The 20,284-nt window shown below is 39.9% G+C and overlaps 1 protein-coding gene across 3 annotated transcripts in view; it reads right to left on the bottom strand.

Annotated features, from left to right (window-relative positions):
• Positions 1 to 19,836, bottom strand: part of NEO1 (neogenin 1) — a 239,249-nt gene extending 219,413 nt beyond the window's left edge. For all 3 annotated transcript variants that reach the window (XM_047074419.1, XM_047074420.1, XM_047074418.1), the window contains exon 1: positions 19,710 to 19,836. In XM_047074419.1, coding sequence (XP_046930375.1) covers positions 19,710 to 19,836 — 127 coding nt within the window. The remainder of the gene's footprint in view (positions 1 to 19,709) is intronic.
• Between the last annotated feature and the right edge of the window lie 448 nt (positions 19,837 to 20,284).

Raw genomic sequence — 20,284 nt, forward strand, 5'->3', positions numbered from 1 at the left:
AATTTAATAGCTTTCCCTAAATTATACTATTCTTGTTGGATGCAAAATGAAGACAGCCAACTCTCCTTAGAGTGCATTTTATATCTATAACAGAAATAACCTGATTCTTCTTGAAACGGCATAATGAAGCTAGCCGATTTCTTTTCCAATCCACCTTTTGGCCCCAGCTGCCTGCTTTTCCTAATTCCTTCTTTATCTGATCTATCAAACCACTTCCAAAGCATGATTTCCAGACTGGCAAACTCCACATATAAGGCTAAAGCAAATTCCTAATTCTTCTTTCCCTAAGTAAAAAGTTGCAAAATGAATATATAATGCTTCTACTTTACTGTTTCATGTCCTACCTTACTAAATTCTTAACTGGATTCCTTATTAGAGGAAAAAAAAAAAAAAAAGCCATGCCATCCTCCTTTCATATGTGTAACACAGGAGTAAATTCAATCATATAAAGAACGTAAAACCTTACATTTGATAATATATGATCACCTGGTCAGAGAATAAACTGAAATGTATCATATATATATACATATGTAATAAGTAACAAAATCAAAATTATAAATAAGATTTTAACTGGAACATTTTCCACATACATAAAAATTATTATCAACATCTTGGGGCGCCTGGGTGGCTCAGTCGGTTCAGTCCAACTTCAGCTCAGGTCATAATCTCACGGCCCTTGAGTTCAAGCCCCAGGTCAGGCTCTGTGCTGACAGCGTGGAGCCTGGAGCCTGCTTCAGATTCTGTGTCTCCCTCTCTCTCTGACCCTCCCCTGCTCACACGTTGTCTCTCTCTCTCAAAAATAAATAAATATTTTTCAAAAATTTTTAATTATTACCAACATCTTTATAAATATTCATTTATATTCAACAATGTAACTAACAGGTTAAAAAATCAAAATTTTAAATGAACACTGGTGCTTTCATTCTCCCAAAGAAAAGTCTCTCAGCCTCAGAGAAAGGTATCTCTGCCACAACAGATACATAATCTCTGCCCATGTCTGTAATCCCAAACAAAACCTGGCACAGCCCTGGGAACACAGCATTCACAAAAAGGTAGAATAAAAAATGCCCCATTCTGGGGCGCCTGGGTGGCGCAGTCGGTTAAGCGTCCGACTTCAGCCAGGTCACGATCTCGCGGTCTGTGAGTTCGAGCCCCGCGTCGGGCTCTGGGCTGATGGCTCAGAGCCTGGAGCCTGTTTCCGATTCTGTGTCTCCCTCTCTCTCTGCCCCTCCCCCGTTCATGCTCTGTGTCTCTCTGTCCCAAAAATAAATAAACGTTGAAAAAAAAAAATTTAAAAAAAAAAAAAATGCCCCATTCTACCAAAGAGTTCCTTTCATATAAGAGTTAATTAGTTCCAGGGTGCCTGGGTGGCTCAGTCAGTTAAGTGTGCAACTCTTGATCTTAGCTCAGGTCACAATCTCACAGTCCATGGGTTCTAGCCCCACATCAGGCTCTGCGCTTACAGCATGGAGACTGCTTGGAATTCTCTCTCCCTCTCTCTGCCCCTACCCCACTCATGCTTTCTCTCTCTCTCAAAATAAATAAATAAACTAAAAAAAAATGTTTTTAAAAAGTCTCTTAAAGTCCTTCAGTAATTGCATTATTATAATCTACATGTACATAAAAGTAAAAAGAAAATAATAAAACTATTCTTGAGTCAGACACCAAACCAAGCCAAATGAAAAAGACTAAACAATACACAGTGTAGATTATCAATTCAAGACAGCAAAACTGAGCTCATGAATTTAACCGATGTCCACCCAACACTCCACCCCAATAGCCACTGAAATAACCAAAGGAATAAATTAAAAAAAAAAAAAAACCTGGGGAAAAAGTCTGTAGCCCACTGAAAATCACAGAAGAGTACCAACCATGTATGGACTAGGAAGTCGCTGAGTAAAAAGGCTGACAAAGCATTCATGTTGCAGATAATGTGCTAAGTAAAGTTCAATGATGGAGCAAAAAGAGAAGAGGCACTGCTAATGCCACAACCAATTGCCAACATTGAGTTGTAATTTTTTTCTTTTTTACTTCAGCACTGAAAACAAATGCTTTAGAAGTAAACCTCCCTGTTTCCCAGCTATCTGACGATACTTTGTCCCTAATCTCTGCAAATCAGCAAACCAATGATCTAACAATGTAAAATTACTGCAAATCTAAAATTTTTCATTTTTTCATCTGGACCGGAAACATCAGAACAAGACTCCACACAAGTTCAAAAGAAACCACCTCTACCAGCAACACTGAGCATACACAGACACCATGCCATCATCACAATTACCAGCCCCCATCCCCCCCCTTCCTGGATACCAGAAAAGACCCAGACTAAAGGAGTGATTTTTCTATTAACTGGAGCAACATTTTTCCCTGGAAAATTTAGTGAGAGAGAACAAACTTTCAAATATCATTAGAATTCTCAAATGCAGAAATCTCAAGTATAGAAAGTCCCCCAAATTTAAGAAAATGCTTGTATTTGAAGAGAGAGCAATCTGACATAAGGGAAGACTGCTTTCAGACACAAAACTGAATGATTTTTCAAAAAAATACAATAGGGGCAATAAATTGCAGATTGCACATGACAAAAAACTAAACAAGCTTGAATATTCCTCACAGAACACAATTAAGAGAAAAGATGAAAGGGGCATTGTGAGAGTTCAGCTCCCAGAAATGACAGATTAGGTGGTTCAGACCAAATCTTCCACTGGAAAGAAGATTCCAGTGCTTTTTATCTAGAAGTATCTGCAGATTCTAAAGGCCACTACTGCTGAAGAGCCTGAAAAGAGGAGCTTAGCTTCTGACAAATTCAATCCCTGAAGGGACAAAAATGAGTGAGGGCTGTCAAGGAAGAGGGTGAACCCCTTAAGCTGTGGATTAGGACCTCAATGGGCTACATCCAAGAAGTAAAGGTAAACTGAAAATATTTCTTTTTTTTTAAATTGTTTTAATGTTTATTTATTTTTGACAGAGAGAGAGACAGAGCATGAGTGGGGGAGGGGCAGAGAGAAAGAGGGAGACACAGAATCTGAAGCAGGCTCCAGGCTCCAAGCTGTCAGCACAGAGCCCGACAGGGGCTCAAACTCAAGGACCACGAGATCATGACCTGAGCCAAAGTCAGACACTCAACCGACTGAGCCACCTAGGTGCCCCTAAAATATTTCAACTCATAGGGTCTGAAGCTCCATTTTAAGTAATTTCAAATCCAGCCCTGAAGTGATCTGACACTGTCAGTGTCTCTAGTATAACCACATATCTGAAGAGAAGCAATGGCAAATCCTTACTGGAAGAAGATAGCATCATTCAACTATTTCTATAATTTTTCATACATAGTTCCTGGCCCTCAATCACAAACAGGCACATAAGAAGACAAAACAACCCCCAAATAAGGAGAAATAGCAGTCATAAAAGCAAACATGCATGGGAATACATATGACAGAATGGGTTAAAGGAATAAAAATACAAGATGGGAGAATTTCAGCAGGAACCTAGATACTACAGAAGAAAACAGAATGGAAATTATGTAACTGAAGAATACAATAAATATAATTTAGAAATCAATAAAAGGAGTGCTGCCTCTGGTTAGAATGTAGAAAGTCACAAGAGACCATTGTCCTTACCCTAATAACCAAAACAGGGCAGATAAGCTACAAAAACCAGTCATTCTGAACCCATCAGTGTGATGAGGATTCAAAGACCTAAGTGAACTAAACTCCAACAGGGAAGAATATTTAAAGAGATAATGGCCAAGAATTTTCCAAAACTGATTAAAGTGATCCTATAGATACAAGAAGCTCAACAAGCAGGATAAATACAAAGAAAATCACAACTAAGCACATCACAGTCACATTTCTGAAAACCATGGACAAAGAACAACTCTTGAAAGTGATCAAAGAGGGAAGAACATTATCTACAAAAAGAAGAAATTAAGACTTACAGCTAACTTCTAATCAGAAATGATAGAGCCCAGCAGACAATGGAATGGCAAATTTAAAGGGCTGAAAGAAAAAACTATCTACTAGAATTCTACACCCAGTGCTTCCCACCCCCTGCCCAAAAAATTGAAGGTAAAATAAAGATGTTTTCAAACATAAAAAAACTGAGTGAATTCACCTCCAGCAGACATAACTCCTAACTAAATACTAAAGGATATTCTCTAAGCCTAAGGAAATGATCCCAGATAGAAGCTCAGCGATGGGGAAGGAAATGAAAAGTAACTAAGGAAGTTAATATATGGATAAATCTAAATGAATAATGACTTATGAAATAATAATGTCTTATAAGCCTTAAATATAAAGAGAAAATACATAACAAGAATAACAAAAATCAGAGGTGAAGAACAAACAGAATTAATGTATTCTAAAAACCTCACATTGTCCAATAAATGGGAAAAGTAGTTAAACATACATTTGGGAACCATTAAATGAAGAGCAAAAGAATATAATATACATCCGGTAGAGGTGCCTGAGTGGCTCAGTCAGTTAAATGTCTGACTCTTGATTTCAATTCAGGTCATGATCTCATCATGGTTCATGGATTCAAGCCCGGAGTCAGGCTCTGCACTGGCAGCATGGAGCCTGCTTGGGATTCTCTCTCCCTGCCTCTCTCTCTGCCCCTCCCCAACTCATGCTCACACTCTCTCTCTCTCTCTCTCTCTCTCTCTCTCTCTCAAAAATAAGTAAAAATTTAAAAAAAGAATATATATAACTGGTAAGCTAAAAGAGAAACTGCACAACTGAAAATAATCAAAAGAAGGCAAGAAAAAGAGAGAAAGGAAAACACAGAACAGGCAAAGCAAATAGTAAATAATAAAATGGAAGCTTTAAAAGCCAAATATATCAGCCAAATATACCACTAATGTATCATTAAATGTAAATAGACTGATCACTCTAGTAAAAGGACAAAAACCATTGGACTAAATAAAAAAGAGAACCTAACAATATGCTACACCAGCAATATAAAGACTACAAAAAGACTGAAAATAAAAGGACAGAAACACTTAAACCACTAAAAAGTCAGCTGATAGGGCCATATTAATATCAGAAAAAGTAGACTTTAAGGTAAATAGCATGATTTTCATCAGAAAAAGATAATGTTCCAAATCTGTATTCATCTAATAATACAGTTATTAAGTGACACACACAAAAAAGGAGAAATAGAGTGTCACAGAGGAAAGACATGAGGGAGCAAATGTCTCTGGAATTCCAGAAAAAAAAAAAGAGTATACGTAATAAATAAAATTGTCCTACCCCAACAGAGATGTGTGCATTCAGAACCAAAAGACTCACTAAACAGAGAAATCACATCATACGGACATTTTAAGTTAAAAGAATTCAACCATATATGGTGAGACAAAATGTGAAATAATACACACAGAACAACTCATTCTACCTGCCATTCAATATGAACATGCAATCTGAGACATGAACTTATTCTCCCAGATGAGCTCAGCTCCAGTGGGCCTTAGTATGAGCATCTCATCACACCACAGTTCTAGAGTTAAAAAAAAAAAGTTTTTGAACAATATAAATGTAAGTGTTCCTCTTTGTTCATACTTAACAAAGGCAATAATCTGTTCCAATGCTAGAAAGAAAAACCATCTATACCCTACATACTGAGAGATGAAGTATCAGCCTCCAAGGTGGACCTGTCTAAGGAATGTTAAAGGGAAATGTAATAATAGGCAGTCTTCACTTTACTTACAGACTTTAAACCTAATGCCTAACTAAAATGAAGCTCCACCATACCAGGATGAAAAAAAAAATCAATTAATAAACTCCCACCTAGTCAGAGCCTGGTGAAATTTCTAGATCTCAAAGTCCACACACTAAAAAAAATTCTACAAATATACAGATTAAAAAATTAAAGAGATCTAGTAGATATTAATACTATGTACAACATTAAATGTAGAGAGGAGGGAAAGAACTGTTCAGGGAGTTTTGAAAGAAAAAGACTGACACAGGAATCTGATATCAAGATCAAGTTGTCGTGCATATGCAGAGGCAAATTTTAAAACTTAAATGTGCACAAAATGGAACTGACTACCAAGTTACTACCACAATGTTATTGGATACTTCTTACCCACAAATTTTAAATTTTTTTTTTTTCAACGTTTTTTATTTATTTTTGGGACAGAGAGAGACAGAGCATGAACGGGGGAGGGGCAGAAAGAGAGGGAGACACAGAATCGGAAACAGGCTCCAGGCTCCGAGCCATCAGCCCAGAGCCCGACGCGGGGCTCGAACTCACGGACCGCGAGATCGTGACCTGGCTGAAGTCGGACGCTTAACCGACTGCGCCACCCAGGCGCCCCATTACCCACAAATTTTAATGACTGACAAATAAAACTAATTCTGAAGCTGCAAAATCTCTACTTAACTACAGCTACTCTGAAGAAAGAAGTTCACTCCCCTACAAAGCTTCCACAAAAATGTTTTAAAAACAAACATTTCTTCAAAAGTGGAAAAAATTAACTTCTCAGAACTTCACAATACACATTATCCTGAAGCTTATTTTTGTAACTTTGAATAAACTTCAGACAAATCAATGTTTCATAAAAGATGCCTATAACATCTACCAGGAGATAAACGAAGTCTTAAAAAGCAGGTATGTAATGATAAGGTTAATTTTCAGGTGTTAAATTGCAATAAACACTGTCTCCAGCTTCTTTTTTAGCATCACAATCTTTACAAGATTATCTGGCCTATGACCTTCTTAGCAGGTGAGAAATCACCTCTCCACTTCATAACAAATGATAAACTTCAGAATAAAAAAAAAATGAACCTTTGAAGAAATAGTTTACTGATCAGGAACATTTCAACTGGTTTTGCCTTGACTCTGCCTTGACCCCTATTGCTCTTTACTTCATCCCCCTTGCCAAAAAAACTTACCCATCTAAAAAGCCTTCAAAACCAAGTCAAGTCCTACCTCCTCTAAGATTTTAACCAAATACTCCAAACTAAACAAATCCTTGTCCTCAACATATGCACCCTCATTTAACAATCTAATTATATATACGGCCATCAAGTAAAAATATAGAACAAATTACATAAGCACTATCTAATTTTCACATATTTTTAGCTAGGCTCTCCATCCAGTTTATAAAATAAAAACAATAACAGTGGTTTACATTTAATGAATGATCAAGATAAACTAGGTTCTGTTCTAAGCACATACATATAGTTACTCATTCACCTTTTACCTCAGTCCAGCAGGATGGTAAGTGAATATATATATATATATATAAACATACACACATATATATATTTAATTTAAAGTTGTTCAGAATGGTGTTTGGAAGCCTCCCCTCTCCTTGCCTAGCGCTCTAACCCAGGCTATGCCATGCAAGTAGGGAAAAGAACCAATATTACTTTTGCACTGTCCCATTTAGTCATACAGATGTTTGTGAATAAGATATCCACAGGTGAAATGAACTTCATTATGTTACATATCTCTGACTCTAGGTCCTTTTCTTCTGTAGACAGGGTAATATTTCCCTTCCTTTGGACACCCAACTATGCTCAAGTCTTTTTGCCCTCTGTTTTCTTTTTCCTTCCTCAGTGATATGATCTAGCCTCATGACTTGAAGCTCTATCCATATAATTCCTGAACCTACATTTCTTTAAGTTTATCTATCTATTTTGAAGGGGGGGAGGGAGGAGCGAGAGAGAGAGAGAATCCCAAGCAGGCTCCTCACTGTCAGCACAGAGCCCAATGTGGGGCTCAAACTCACAAACCAGGAGCTCATGACCTGAGCTGAAGTTGGACGCTCAACCAACTTGAGCCATCCCCAGTTGCCCCCTGAACCTACATTTCTAGCCAGGGGTCTAGTCATGTTTCTCACTTGAGCCTAATTCTGTAATGTCTTTACAGAGATGTTCTGTTGGCACCTCAGGCTCAAGGTGTCCAAAATGGAAATCATACCCTGTCCCTCGAACTTCTCTCCTGCTACATTCTTAATCCATTTTCCACTTGAAACCACTTAGTACCTTGAGCCAAACTGACATTCAAGTATTTGATTAACTGAACTTACTCAGTGTGAACCAAAATTGCTCGTCCTGTCTTAAAAGAGGTATTGGATCTGTTTCAATTCCTATTTTTCACTCAAATCAATGAATAAAATATTTAACTTATTTCCCTTCAAAATAGAATAGTTTGAGAGCTTACGAAACCATATTAAGTGAACATGAGCAGTGGTCAGCAGAAGTCAGATAAGCAGACTGACTTGATTTCTCAGTTCACTTCTTCATTAAGTTGAAAACTGCAAGCAACCATGAGAGTTTTAACAATTATAAAATTTTAAATTGTTCCCATTCTTAATTATGTATTGTTTAATTTATGTTTATAAGTGAACCTATGATTCAAGAAATAATATAGGAATATGAACAAAAACCTGAATAGACAATTCTCAGAAACAAACCATGAATAAAAATCTGAAAAGATGCTCAACTCCATTAGCAATTTTTTTAAGTTTATGTATTTATTTTGAGAGAGAAAGTGGGAGGGGCAGAGAGAAAGGGAGAGAGAGAATCCCAAGGAGGCTCTGTACTGACAGCCCAACACGGGATTCAATCCCAGGAACCGTGAGATCACAACCTGAGCCAAAATCAAGAACTGGAGGCTTAACCGACTGAGACACCCAGGCGTCCCCATTAACAATTTTAAGATATAAAATTTAAAGAGATAATACTTTCTTCACCGATTGAACTGGCAAGACTATTAAGTCTGAAAATAACTAGTATGCTGGCAAATTTGTGGGGAAACAAGCACTGTCTCACTTGCTGCTGACAGGAGAATAAGTCAGTCTTTCGGAGAAAAATTTGGAAAATAACTATCAAACATTTTAACACATGCGCTCTTTTACCCTACAATGTCACAACTACAGATTTATTCTATAATACATTTGAACATATGCACAAAGACATCTGTACAAATGAGTTCACTGAATATGTTCACAATAAAAAAATGGGGAGCATCAAAATGAAACTGGCTAAATAAATTTTTAAAAATCTATAAAAATACCATACGGCTATCAAAACAGGTGTGATAAATTTGTATGTACTCACACAGAAAGATGTCCTTAAAGCAAGCTGGAAGACAGTATGCACAGCACAACCCAACTTGTTAGTTTACATATATATTAATTATATAAATATTATATAGTTAAGATAATTGTACATATAAAACAGAAAGTCCATAGCTATTAAGAGTGATGATCCCTGGGGAAAAGGTTGAAGTGTATGATTTCCCTTTTTATTTTACATAAAAATTAAAAATTCATATACGTATTCAATACATATTTTAGCAACAAGGGTTAGAGATGCTGCTAGTAAAGATAAGTTCCACAGCCAGAGGGGCAGGGACCAGCAGAGCAGGAACCCTGCCCTGCCGCCTCACCTCTTCCTATGCACATTTCCTGTTCTCCCACCTCAGGGGTCAACCCAGCCCATAATAGTTTGAGATGAGATGAGACTCCAGAAATTTTTTTCTTTTTGTTTTTTTGTTTGTTTGTTTCAGACTCCAGAGATTTCTAAGGGAAGATATATCTCCCAGTCAGCAACTACCTATAGTATGAGGGGAAAAGAAAGAGCAAGGGGCAGGCAAAATCCATTAGCAGTGACAGGGTAAGAAACTTTCCTTAACATAGCTGAGACAATTATTTCTGTTTAGGGGAGGTCTCATTTATAATCTTATTTTGAATCTTCCTCCTTACAAAGGACACAACTTGTTGTTGTTAAGGGGCATTCCCAAGATAGCTTCTACCCACTTTTGATCAGCAATGGAATTAGAAATCAGACAGTACAATCTGTTAGACCTGCAGGTGAATTAAAGGTAAATAGGCTCTAAACAAGGACCTTTGGGATTCTGAGAAACTTACCTACTTCGTTGCACAGACTTTGAAAATTATTTCTTTTACTCCCTAATCTTCAGTTATATTCTAGAGGTAAGGGTACATATTGGTTGAATTCTATGTAGGTGAGGTAGATTATTAATAAAGGGGTTATTGCCGTAAGAAGCGTACCCACAATCCCTTGGATACTTAAGGTAACACTACATCAATTTAACACAATAACCCTGGGGCGCCTGGGTGGCTCAGTTGGTTGAGTGTCTGACTTTGGCTCAGGTCATGATCTCACAGTTTGTGAGTTCAAGCCCCACATCAGGCTCACCGCTAGCAGCCTGTCAACACAGAGCCTGCTTCAGAGCCTCTGTCCCTCTCTCTCCGCCCCTCCCCTGCTTATACTCTGCTCTCTAGAAAAATAAATTAAAATACTAAAAAAATAACACAATAACCCCACCTCAAACTTGTAACACATTCAATAACCAGCAAAAAAATTCCTTAAATTTTACAAAAATTTTAATGTTACATTAAAAGTTATGCTATGAATAAAAGGTTATCAATAAAACATAATTTGTTATTCTGTCCCTAAATTTGTACATTATAATGCTACCAACTTAACTATACCTTATGTATATAAGGTCTGTATGTATATAAACATATAATGTATATATGTATATAAATATAAATATATCTAAGTGATTTCTTTAATTCACTTACTCTACAGCTGAAAAACAAATATTCTGTATCCAATTTCCATGTAGTATCATGTTAAAAATTCCCTTTGCCCAGGACTTATCACCAAGTTTTACTGGCTATTACTGACCAATAATAAATCCTGAAAACCAGTATAATCAATCTCGGGATTCCTGAGGTCATGGAAGTAGCTGCACCCCCAGACAGCTCACTATTAGCATTCTCATATATTCAAACATTCCAGTAACCATAACACTTAGAGGAAATGAAAAATAACCCCCTCTGAGAATTCTAGTCTACCGACTTGGTAAAACTAAGTTAGGACTACTCTAACACTATAGAACCAAAATTACAAGAAAAGTAGCACTATTACTTGATTAACAGTAATACAGTGATTCCAGAATTTGTACTTCCACCTACAGCAGTAATGACACTTTCTCCCTCCAAATTAAGTTATCTATTATCTCTGAGTATGTCTTATCTCTGCTATTAGACTAAGGCTTCCTAAGGAAAGAAACCATTAGTACAATTCACCTTAGTATCTCTACAGAGCATAATTAGCCATGAATATAATATTTGCAACTAGCCAATTTTACCTAAATTTTTAGTTTTGGCTACAGAAAAACTGTCTGACTAGAAAATTAAATTTAAAAATTCTTGTTCTAGGGGTGCCTGGGTGCTCAGTCAGTTATGTATCTGACTCTTGGTTTCGGCTCAGGTCATGATCTCATGGTTTCGTGGGTTCAACCCCACGTCGGGCTCTGTGCTACTTGGGATTCTCTCTTTCTCTCTCTTTCTCTCTCTCTCTCTCTGTTCCCCCCACCCTCTCTGCCCCTCCCCAACTCATGCTATTTCTATCTCTCAAAATAAACAAACTTTAAAAAATAAAAATTCCTGCTATAAAATAATTTTAAAGGGCTTATTTTCATGGTTCATTTTTTAAAGTTTTTTTAATGTGTATTTATTTTTGAAAGAGAGAGAGATACAGAGTGCAAGCAGGGTAGGAGCAGAGAGAGAGACACAGAATCTGAAGCAGGCTCCATACTCTGAGCTGTCAGCACAGAGCCCAATGCAGGGCTGGAACCCATGAACTGCAAGATCATGACCTGAGCCCAAAGTCGGCTTAACCGACTGAGCCACCCATGCACCCCTTCATGGTTCTTTTTAAGAAGCAAAAAACCCACACATCTGATTTTCAGATTGCCAGCTACTAACTCCTTTCAAGAAGAATTTAAGTACTAATGTCTACAATATAAAACATCCATTCCTCTCTCTCCCCTTTCTTTACATAAGGGAATCCAAAGGAGGAATCAAAATCTGCCGGTTTCAGTCAGATCTATAACCTCGGCAATTTACTTTGTATCACTTATAAGCCTAAGAATAAGCATCTAATGTTGCAAGTAACACTGCAACTTAAAATATCTCACAATTTCTTAACACTTAAATCTTCATTTCTTGAAATCACCAATAAATCCATTTTTACACAAAATCACACACAATCCTTCACAAGCAACTTAAAAGATTTCTCCAATCATATCCAACTTCATACCAGGAAAAAAAATGTACAATAACACGACCTCTAAAGAATGACAAAAGGTTAATTCTTGCATCCAAGAACAGAAATGATCAGTGTTCAAGCACAAGAACTAAATAGAGGTCATTTAGATATCCACCACTCAATTTTACAGACTTCAGAGTTATAGAAACTTGAAGGTAGAAAGGACCTTTGAGATTACCTATTAATTTGGTAATTAACCCCTGCAGTTAACAGATGAAACAGAAAAGCTATAGGACCTGCATTTTAAAATAATGGACTTAAGTACTCAAAGTTCAAGTCAGAGGTGAAACTGTCTTGCAAAAGTTGTACAAGTCCTAGTAAATGATATTATTCTTAATGATATCATTGCTCTTCTATAAAAAATGCAACCTTGACTCTCATATACACACAAAAATTATCTTTTCACCAGTAACCCCATTTGTGGGGATCCAAAATATAAAACGAAAGACCACAGGCAGGAAGATGTCCATGACAGCATTCTTTATTATAGCACAATTCTAAAAACAACGTCAACATCCATAACAGGAGAATACCAGCAGAGGTATGCAATATAATAAAGAGTATAGCTTTGGAGCTGAAAAGACCTGGATTCAAATGCCAACTTCTTCACATTTGTAGAATGGCTGGATATCACCATCTGCCTTACAAAGTGGCATAAAGAATCAAATGCATGTAAAAGAGTTTGGCAAAATGCCTACGGTTCAGTGAGTGTTCAATAAATATCACTTTTATTGGTCACTATTAATGTCATATTCATTCACTGGAATATTATACAGACATTTTCAATAATGGTTACAGGAAAATCTATACATACTGGAAAGATTTCCAATACATTGTTAAGTTAAAAAAAAAAAAAAAATCAGGGTACCTGGATGGCTCAGTCCGTTAAGCATCTGACTCTTGATTTTGGCTCAGGTCATGACTTCATCTTTCATGAGATCAAGCCCCGCATCAGGCTCTGTGCTGACAGCGTGGAGCCTGCTTGGGATTCTCTCTCTCTGCCCCTCCCCCAATCATGCGTGTGCACACACATGCTCTCTCCCTCTCTCTCTCAAAATAAATAAACTTAAAAAATGAATACACTTATTTAACAAAATGAAGTTGGAAAGCAATAGATAGTATGATCCTGCTTATGTGTAAAAAATAAAACTACACATACATATCTAAATGCAGGAGAAAAAATACTCAAAGTGGTTATTCATGGGTAAAAACGGGATTTGTTGGTAGAAGTGATACTTTAATTCTATGTTGTTTTACTTCAAACATATATTTAATTATTCTTAAAATAAATTTTTTTAAATAAAATTATTTAAGGGGAGCCTAAGTGGCTCGGTCAGTTGAGGGTCTGACTTCAGCTCAGGTCATGATCTCACGGTTGGTGAGTTTAAGTCCCACAGCGGGCTCTCTACTATCAGCACAAAGCCCTCTTCAGATCCTCTGTCACCCCACTCTCTCTCTGCACCTCCCACACTCACGCTCTCTCAGAAATAAACAAAATTAAAAATAAATATTAATTAATTAAAGATAATGTAGCAATCAAAACCTGGCTGGCATAACCATTAAGGGAGAACATCTACATATAAAGTTGTACATATACTATGATTATAACGTAACAATGATGTGCCATATTAACAGAAACAAGAAAGAAATATACCAAGATTACACCAGTGGTTCTAAATGACCTTTGTCTCTATATCCAAAAAATTTTAATCAAAAAACTCTTTTCATTCTAAATGAAACCAAAATTTGGGTTATATTGTAATATCTTTCACTGGCTTGTGGTCCATGGCAAAGTCAATGTTTTAAAATCATAAACACTAGATTTTTCCTAACCTCAAGTAGCTAATCTGGTCAATCTGATCTTATCCATGGTCATTTCTTCTGTTCTCCTGTTACTGATGTGATTTTACCTAGAAGCCAAAATACCTACCAATGACATGGTAAATACCTCCCAACCACACAGAAATCACTAATAAAATACAATGTTTGGGAAAAGACTATTAAATAGAGCCCAAAGCCTCCACATGTAATGGAGATTAACATTATCCCAATATTTGTTATTAATGTAGAGAAAACTTATAAAGAAACCAACAATGATCAATTAAGCCAACAGAAAAAAATCTACACTTTCAAAAATTTAACAGAATTACCGTTTTAAAAAGTTCATAAAGAAATATTAAAACCATCCCACAAAGATACAGTACTTTACAGTTTGTAAGCAGTTTCACATTTCATTTTTCTGAGAATCCAGTTACATAAGCAAGGTATTATTCTTGCCTGCCTATAGCCCCCATCTGATACAAAAAGCATGGAACCAGGAGTCATATCCCAAATCCTTTGCCTCATACCCTAAGTCTTTTTTCTCTATCCCATATCACATACTAGTTTTCATACGGTCTGCTAAGAACAGCCACATTTCTTATCTCCTCTGAACATTCCTCCTGGAAATCTACACTCTTTTATGCCTCATCCTGTTAGGCAAGCATCAGTCTCTATTTACAGAAGACTCAGTAAAATCACTGATCTTCCCAAAGATGACAAAGGTAATAAATGCTAAAACCATAGCATATCAAGAGGATGACCAAACTCACAAAGGGGCAGAAAACTAGGTAATGTGAAGAGTGGCTGAAGGAATAAAGGACAATTAATTTAGAAAGGAGAAGGGGGGGAGGGGCTTCTGGGTGGCTCAGTTGGTTAAGTGTCCAACTTCAGCTCAGGTCATGATTTCACGGTTCATGAGTTCGAGCCCCACGTCCGGCTCTGTGCTGACAGCCTGGAGCCTAGAGCCTGCTTCGGATTCCATGTCTCCCTCTCTCCCTGCCCCTCCCCCAGTCGCACTCTGTCTCTCTCTCTCTCTCTCTCTCAAAAATAAACATTAAAAAATTTTCAAAAAAAAAAAAAAAAGAAACGAGAAGGAGGGGAAAGTGACATTGTTACACACAAATGTTGTGATTAGACACATGAAAGGCCATCATATAAAGAAACCAGTTGTGGGGCGCCTGGGTGGCGCAGTCGGTTAAGCGTCCGACTTCAGCCAGGTCACGATCTCGCGGTCCGTGAGTTCGAGCCCCGCGTCGGGCTCTGGGCTGATGGCTCAGAGCCTGGAGCCTGTTTCTGATTCTGTGTCTCCCTCTCTCTCTGCCCCTCCCCCGTTCATGCTCTGTCTCTCTCTGTCCCAAAAATAAATAAACGTTGAAAAAAAAAAAATTTAAAAAGAAACCAGTTGTGCTATATGGCCCTAAGAGGTAGAAACAAAGACAATTCAACATTCATTCAACAAACATTTACTGGTTACCCCCTCTGCCAGATGCTTATGCTACACTAGCTACACAAAAGGTAAATAAGAGAAGTCCCAAACCTCAAGAGGTTCAGACTACTGGAGGAGACAAGAAAATACCACAAGACAAAAAGTACTCAAAAGCCATGGGAACACAGAGAATGAGGACTCTACCTCTCTTTGGGCAGCGGGATGGTAGAGAAAAATTCACAGAATGATGAATAGGAACTTCAGAAGCAGACAAGGTGGGAAGTGGCGTTAACAAGAAGAAAGGACAGCATGTCAAAGGCATGGGAACATGAAGCCCTGCAGTAAATCTGATGTGGCAGAACACCGGGTACACATTACAGGTGCCAACAGGCGAGGCTTTAAACTGGGGGATGGGACAGGCCTGTGGTAAAAAACACAAAGGGCCTTCACAATCTCCAGGCCAAGGAGTTTAGACTCTAACACTCAAGCTGTGGAACACTCTTAAGAGACTATAAGTAGGAGTGTGGCAAGCTCAGAAAAGGACATAAGAAAACTCATTCCAGCTGGAGGACAGATGTCTGGAGGGTAACAGTGGAGATAAAGAGATTAATTATAAGACCACTATTGTTAGTCTCAGTGGAGATGATGAGGAAAAGATTCAGATTCAAGAAAGATCTAGGAGGTAAAAATCAAATAGAAGTATTGGCTATAGGAATGAGGGCCATGGGAGGGTCCAGGATGACTTCTAGACCTCAACTTAGGTGAATGGCAAACAGAGATGCCCAAGACAGGTAACACGGGAAGACAAGTCCATGCAATCATTCAAAAATGTGAGAGCCCTGGGCCACGAACTGGTTTGTTATTGTCTAGAGAAAGGGGATGAAGGAAGGAGGAGAGAAGAGGAACAAAAATGAGTTTTACCTTCTGTATCGTATGATGTAAGGTGCCTATTCAGTGAAGCTGAGTCGTACATAAAGAAAAGTGGTCTAGGAGAGTCATTAGCTTACAGGTAGCAAGTGAAGACAAGCAGAATGAGATCAACTTTGATACCCAAATTTAATGAGGGAGAGAAAGAAAAACTTGAATAACAACTGATCACAAAAGTAAGGGATGAATTAGAGATAGGGTGATGTCAAAATAGGCCAGAGAAAAGGGGGGAAAAATCAAGAAGGGTGGGAAGGGTGAAAATTAAAGTTAAATGTACTGCATAAAGCAAAGTTTTACTAACAGAAGTTATTCAAAACAGGAATAGACCACCTTGTGAGGTAATGAATCACATCACCAAGTAAACAGTGCATACAGAGTCATCTATGCAAGATGCTGACAAGAGGATTCTTCCCTTAAGTGAGCAATTAGGCTACAGGACCTCTACAGAAAACCTCTGATGTCTAGGTCAAAGCTAACCTCACCACCATTGTGGCACTGCATCAAATACTTCTTTGCATTCTGACCAAGGAATGGAATACTGGACTACCCTAATAAAAGTTTTTTAAAAGGTTTCTACATGTTTCAACGAACTCATAAGCAACCAATACTGGATTAAAACTTCACTAATTCTGCTCTTGGCATACAGAAAGTTGCTGGACAAAGTGTGGAAATAGCTGATCTAGTCTACTTTATATTCAAACTGATTTTAGCTGAGCTGACTTCCTAACTTTCCCCATTCTTGCATCTCAATTCTACGGAATGGCCGTTCCTTAACCCTCACTGTGATTACAGAAGACTTGCACTGCTCAGGCAGGCTGCTCTGCCCTGATGTCTTTCCTTAGGTCCCTACCCATCAAATCTCCCCTTCCTTCCTTCCTAAAATAGTGTGCCTAAATGCCTAATCATTTCTAACCCTCCACCACAGCTGACCATTTTCTATCACCAGTTCCTCCCCTTCTCTGTCCTCTTCAACGTGTACCCGAGACTGGAAAGCCACTCCATTTATCCTGTTGTCCCACGCTCTATAATTTTCTCCTTTTTCTACCAAATACCTCCATCCCCTACCACCTACTCACTGTAATCCCCTACAAAAAGGTTTCTGAGTCTACCCCTCTCCAAAAATAAAAAAATTAAAACCACTGACAAATGACATGTGATTTACTGACCACTTGTTTCAGTTGCCACTTACTCAGTTTTCAATTCCTTTGATCTCTCCACAGCGTATGACAGAACTGACCGGCCCCTCCTTATTGCCGTTATTCCTTTCACTTTTGAAATGAGGCAAGGTGGCTTGGGAAAAGCACTCTGAACCAAGAATCCGATCTGTGTACTGGGGCGCCTGGGTGGCTCAGTCATTTAAGCATCAGACTCAACTCAAGTCATGATCTCACAGTTCGTGAGTTCGAGCCCCACATCAGGCTCTGTGCTAACAGCTCAGAGCCTGGAATCTGCTTTGGATTCTGTGTCTCCCTCTCTGCCTCTCCTCTGCTTGTGCTCTTTCTCTCTCAAAAATAAATAAATAAACACTGAAGGAAAAAAAAAAAAATCAGATCTGTGTTCTAGTTGCCACTATATCACTAACTAGTTGCGAGCCTCCCAGCCTCCAGTCCTACTCACCCTTCAGATCTCACTTCTCAGATACTCTGACACCCCAATAGGTTAGGTCCCTGCAGTATACACTTTCTCAAACACTCTTCTTCTCCTTTCTAGTGTTAATCACAATTACTTAATTACATAATCAGCACTTTAATGACTATCCTTCCCACCCACTCACCTGACTCAAAGCTCCAGGAAGGTAGGACACACATTTTAAGCAATGCCTGCACCTCCTCAGCACAAAATAAAAGCTCATCAGTTGAATCAATGTTGAAATAGATATTTCAACCACTTCTAACAGACTGCTTACATTACTTTCATTAACCTGATAGAATTATTAGCACTTTACTTTCAAAATTACTGACAAAATTCTAAACAAACTCCACCAATTACCTAACACATACATAATATGAACTACATATAAATTAAGAGCAAGAAGGAATTTGTATTCCAAAATAGTTACATGTTACTTGCCCATCCCCAAGAATAGAAAGGTTGGATCAGTTACCTACAGTTCAGGCCCAAAATGTGTATTCTGAACTAGGTACAGGCTGAATGTGCAAGTGCAAGTTTGATACTAAAACAGTTATTTATACTGCTGTTTAGATAACGCCCATTGGTATTCACAGTTAAAGCTTTAACACTGACAAAAGCCATGAGCTAATAATATTCTGCAAGAAAATCAAAAGAAAGTTTATCAGTAAAGTTACATTTGCAGCGTGATTTTAAACCCTATTCACTATGAATAGGAAAAACAAGTAAAGGTTCAGCGATTAGAAGCTGCCACTTTCCCCATCAGATGACTTTCAAATGCAAATAGTTCAGATATCATACTAGTAGGTGAGAGTTTTGTCAAGTTTTGTGATATACCACCTTGGTCAAACAATTTAAACAGATTATATGCTAATTTGCCCTTCAACTGCTGCGTGTGTCCCGCTTCTTCTCAACGTATTATGCTGTGAGGTCTACAGGCAGGCTTGGCGTTTGGTCCATTCGCTCCCTTAAATAAAAAGGGATGCAGGTAATTTCAATAATCAATGATATTTAAAAATAACACCTGAAAAAGGCTTTTCAGGCTAAATATATATATTGCCACTTGGAAACATAAAGTACTTAAAATCCAGTGTTTAGACAATTCCCTGGGTTAAGAGCAATCACCAGGCTGTAAATATCCTCGTAACCCCCAGGAAAGAAGAGGCATCTCATAACGGAAACACTAACAGATATAATCAGTTGGAGCGGTTCTCCAAGGCGCCCTCATAGTTAAGTCAACAACAGGGGTTGTGAGGAGGCAATTGTGCCCCTCTGACACCCTCTCTTCCGCAGCCTCGGGGCTACAATCCCCGCACCAGGAGTCCCTCGAGATCAGCCAGCGCTTCCCTGGGACTTCAGCTGGGAAATCCCTGGCCAGGGAATGTGGAGTTCAAGCCCCCCCCTCCCCCTTCCTTTCCTGAAAATTAATGAATTGGCCGTGCGATTGTTTATTTAATGAGGTGTGTAGTGGCCTCTACTGGTGCTTGTGTGAGCACAAGAATGTCCCACTCTTACAAGTGGGATGAGCCTGGGGGAGGGGAGGGAGGCGAGGGGTGAACCTGCCTCCGGGTACAAAGCGCAGAACTAGACCCGGGAGCCCCCGACGCGCCCCCGCGGCCGCCCCTCCCCCGGCGGCGCCCCCGCCCGCCTACTTCACTCTCCGCCCCGCGCGACCCCCTTTCCCTTTGGCAACCTGAGCCGCGGCACAGAAGTTCCTGCACGTTTCCTCCAGGATCCTAAACAAAACCACCGCAGCCGCCGGTGCGGGTGCCGCGCCCCCGCCCCTACCCCGTTCCTCTAGGGCCCGCGCCCCCGCTTACCTGGTGACTGCGGCGGGGAGCCGCTCCTGGCGGCCGCGGCGGGCGCCGGGCGCCCGAGCAGCAGCAGGCAGCAGAGCCAGAAGGAGGAGGTGCCGAGGAGTCGCCGGGCTCCCCGCTCCGCCGCCATCTCTGCCCCGCGAGCGGCGGCAGCGGCGGCGGCGCCAGCGCCGCGGAGCCCTCGCCTCCTTCCCTCCCGCGCGCTTCAGCCGGTCCCTCGTTGCAGGCTCGGCTCCCGCGGCCGCCGCCGCCGCTGTTCCGCCCGGCCCGGCCTGCGCGGCCCCTCTCGCGGGAGGGGAGACTCGGGGGCGCCTCCCTCCTGCAGGGGGGCGGAGAGGGGAGGAGAGCAGAGAAAGGGGAGTCAGTACATTCCGGACCGGGGGTGGGGGGGGTCGGTCTCCAGGTTCCAGGCGCCGCCACCCGCCGCCGACTCCGACTCCACACACCAGCGCGAGGGGGGCGGAGACCGCGGGCGGCGGGGGTGGGGGGCGGGGGCCCGGGCGCGCACACCCGCGCACGCGCAAGCGCGCGCCTCTCTCGCCCGCACCCCCTCGGCTCCGCGAGCGGCCCGCCCCCGC

Source organism: Lynx rufus, unplaced genomic scaffold, assembly GCF_022079265.1.
Source record: "Lynx rufus isolate CCGP_SWC_20201006 ecotype Redwood Valley unplaced genomic scaffold, mLynRuf1.p SCAF_13, whole genome shotgun sequence".
In the NCBI taxonomy this organism is placed as follows: Eukaryota; Metazoa; Chordata; class Mammalia; order Carnivora; family Felidae; genus Lynx; species Lynx rufus.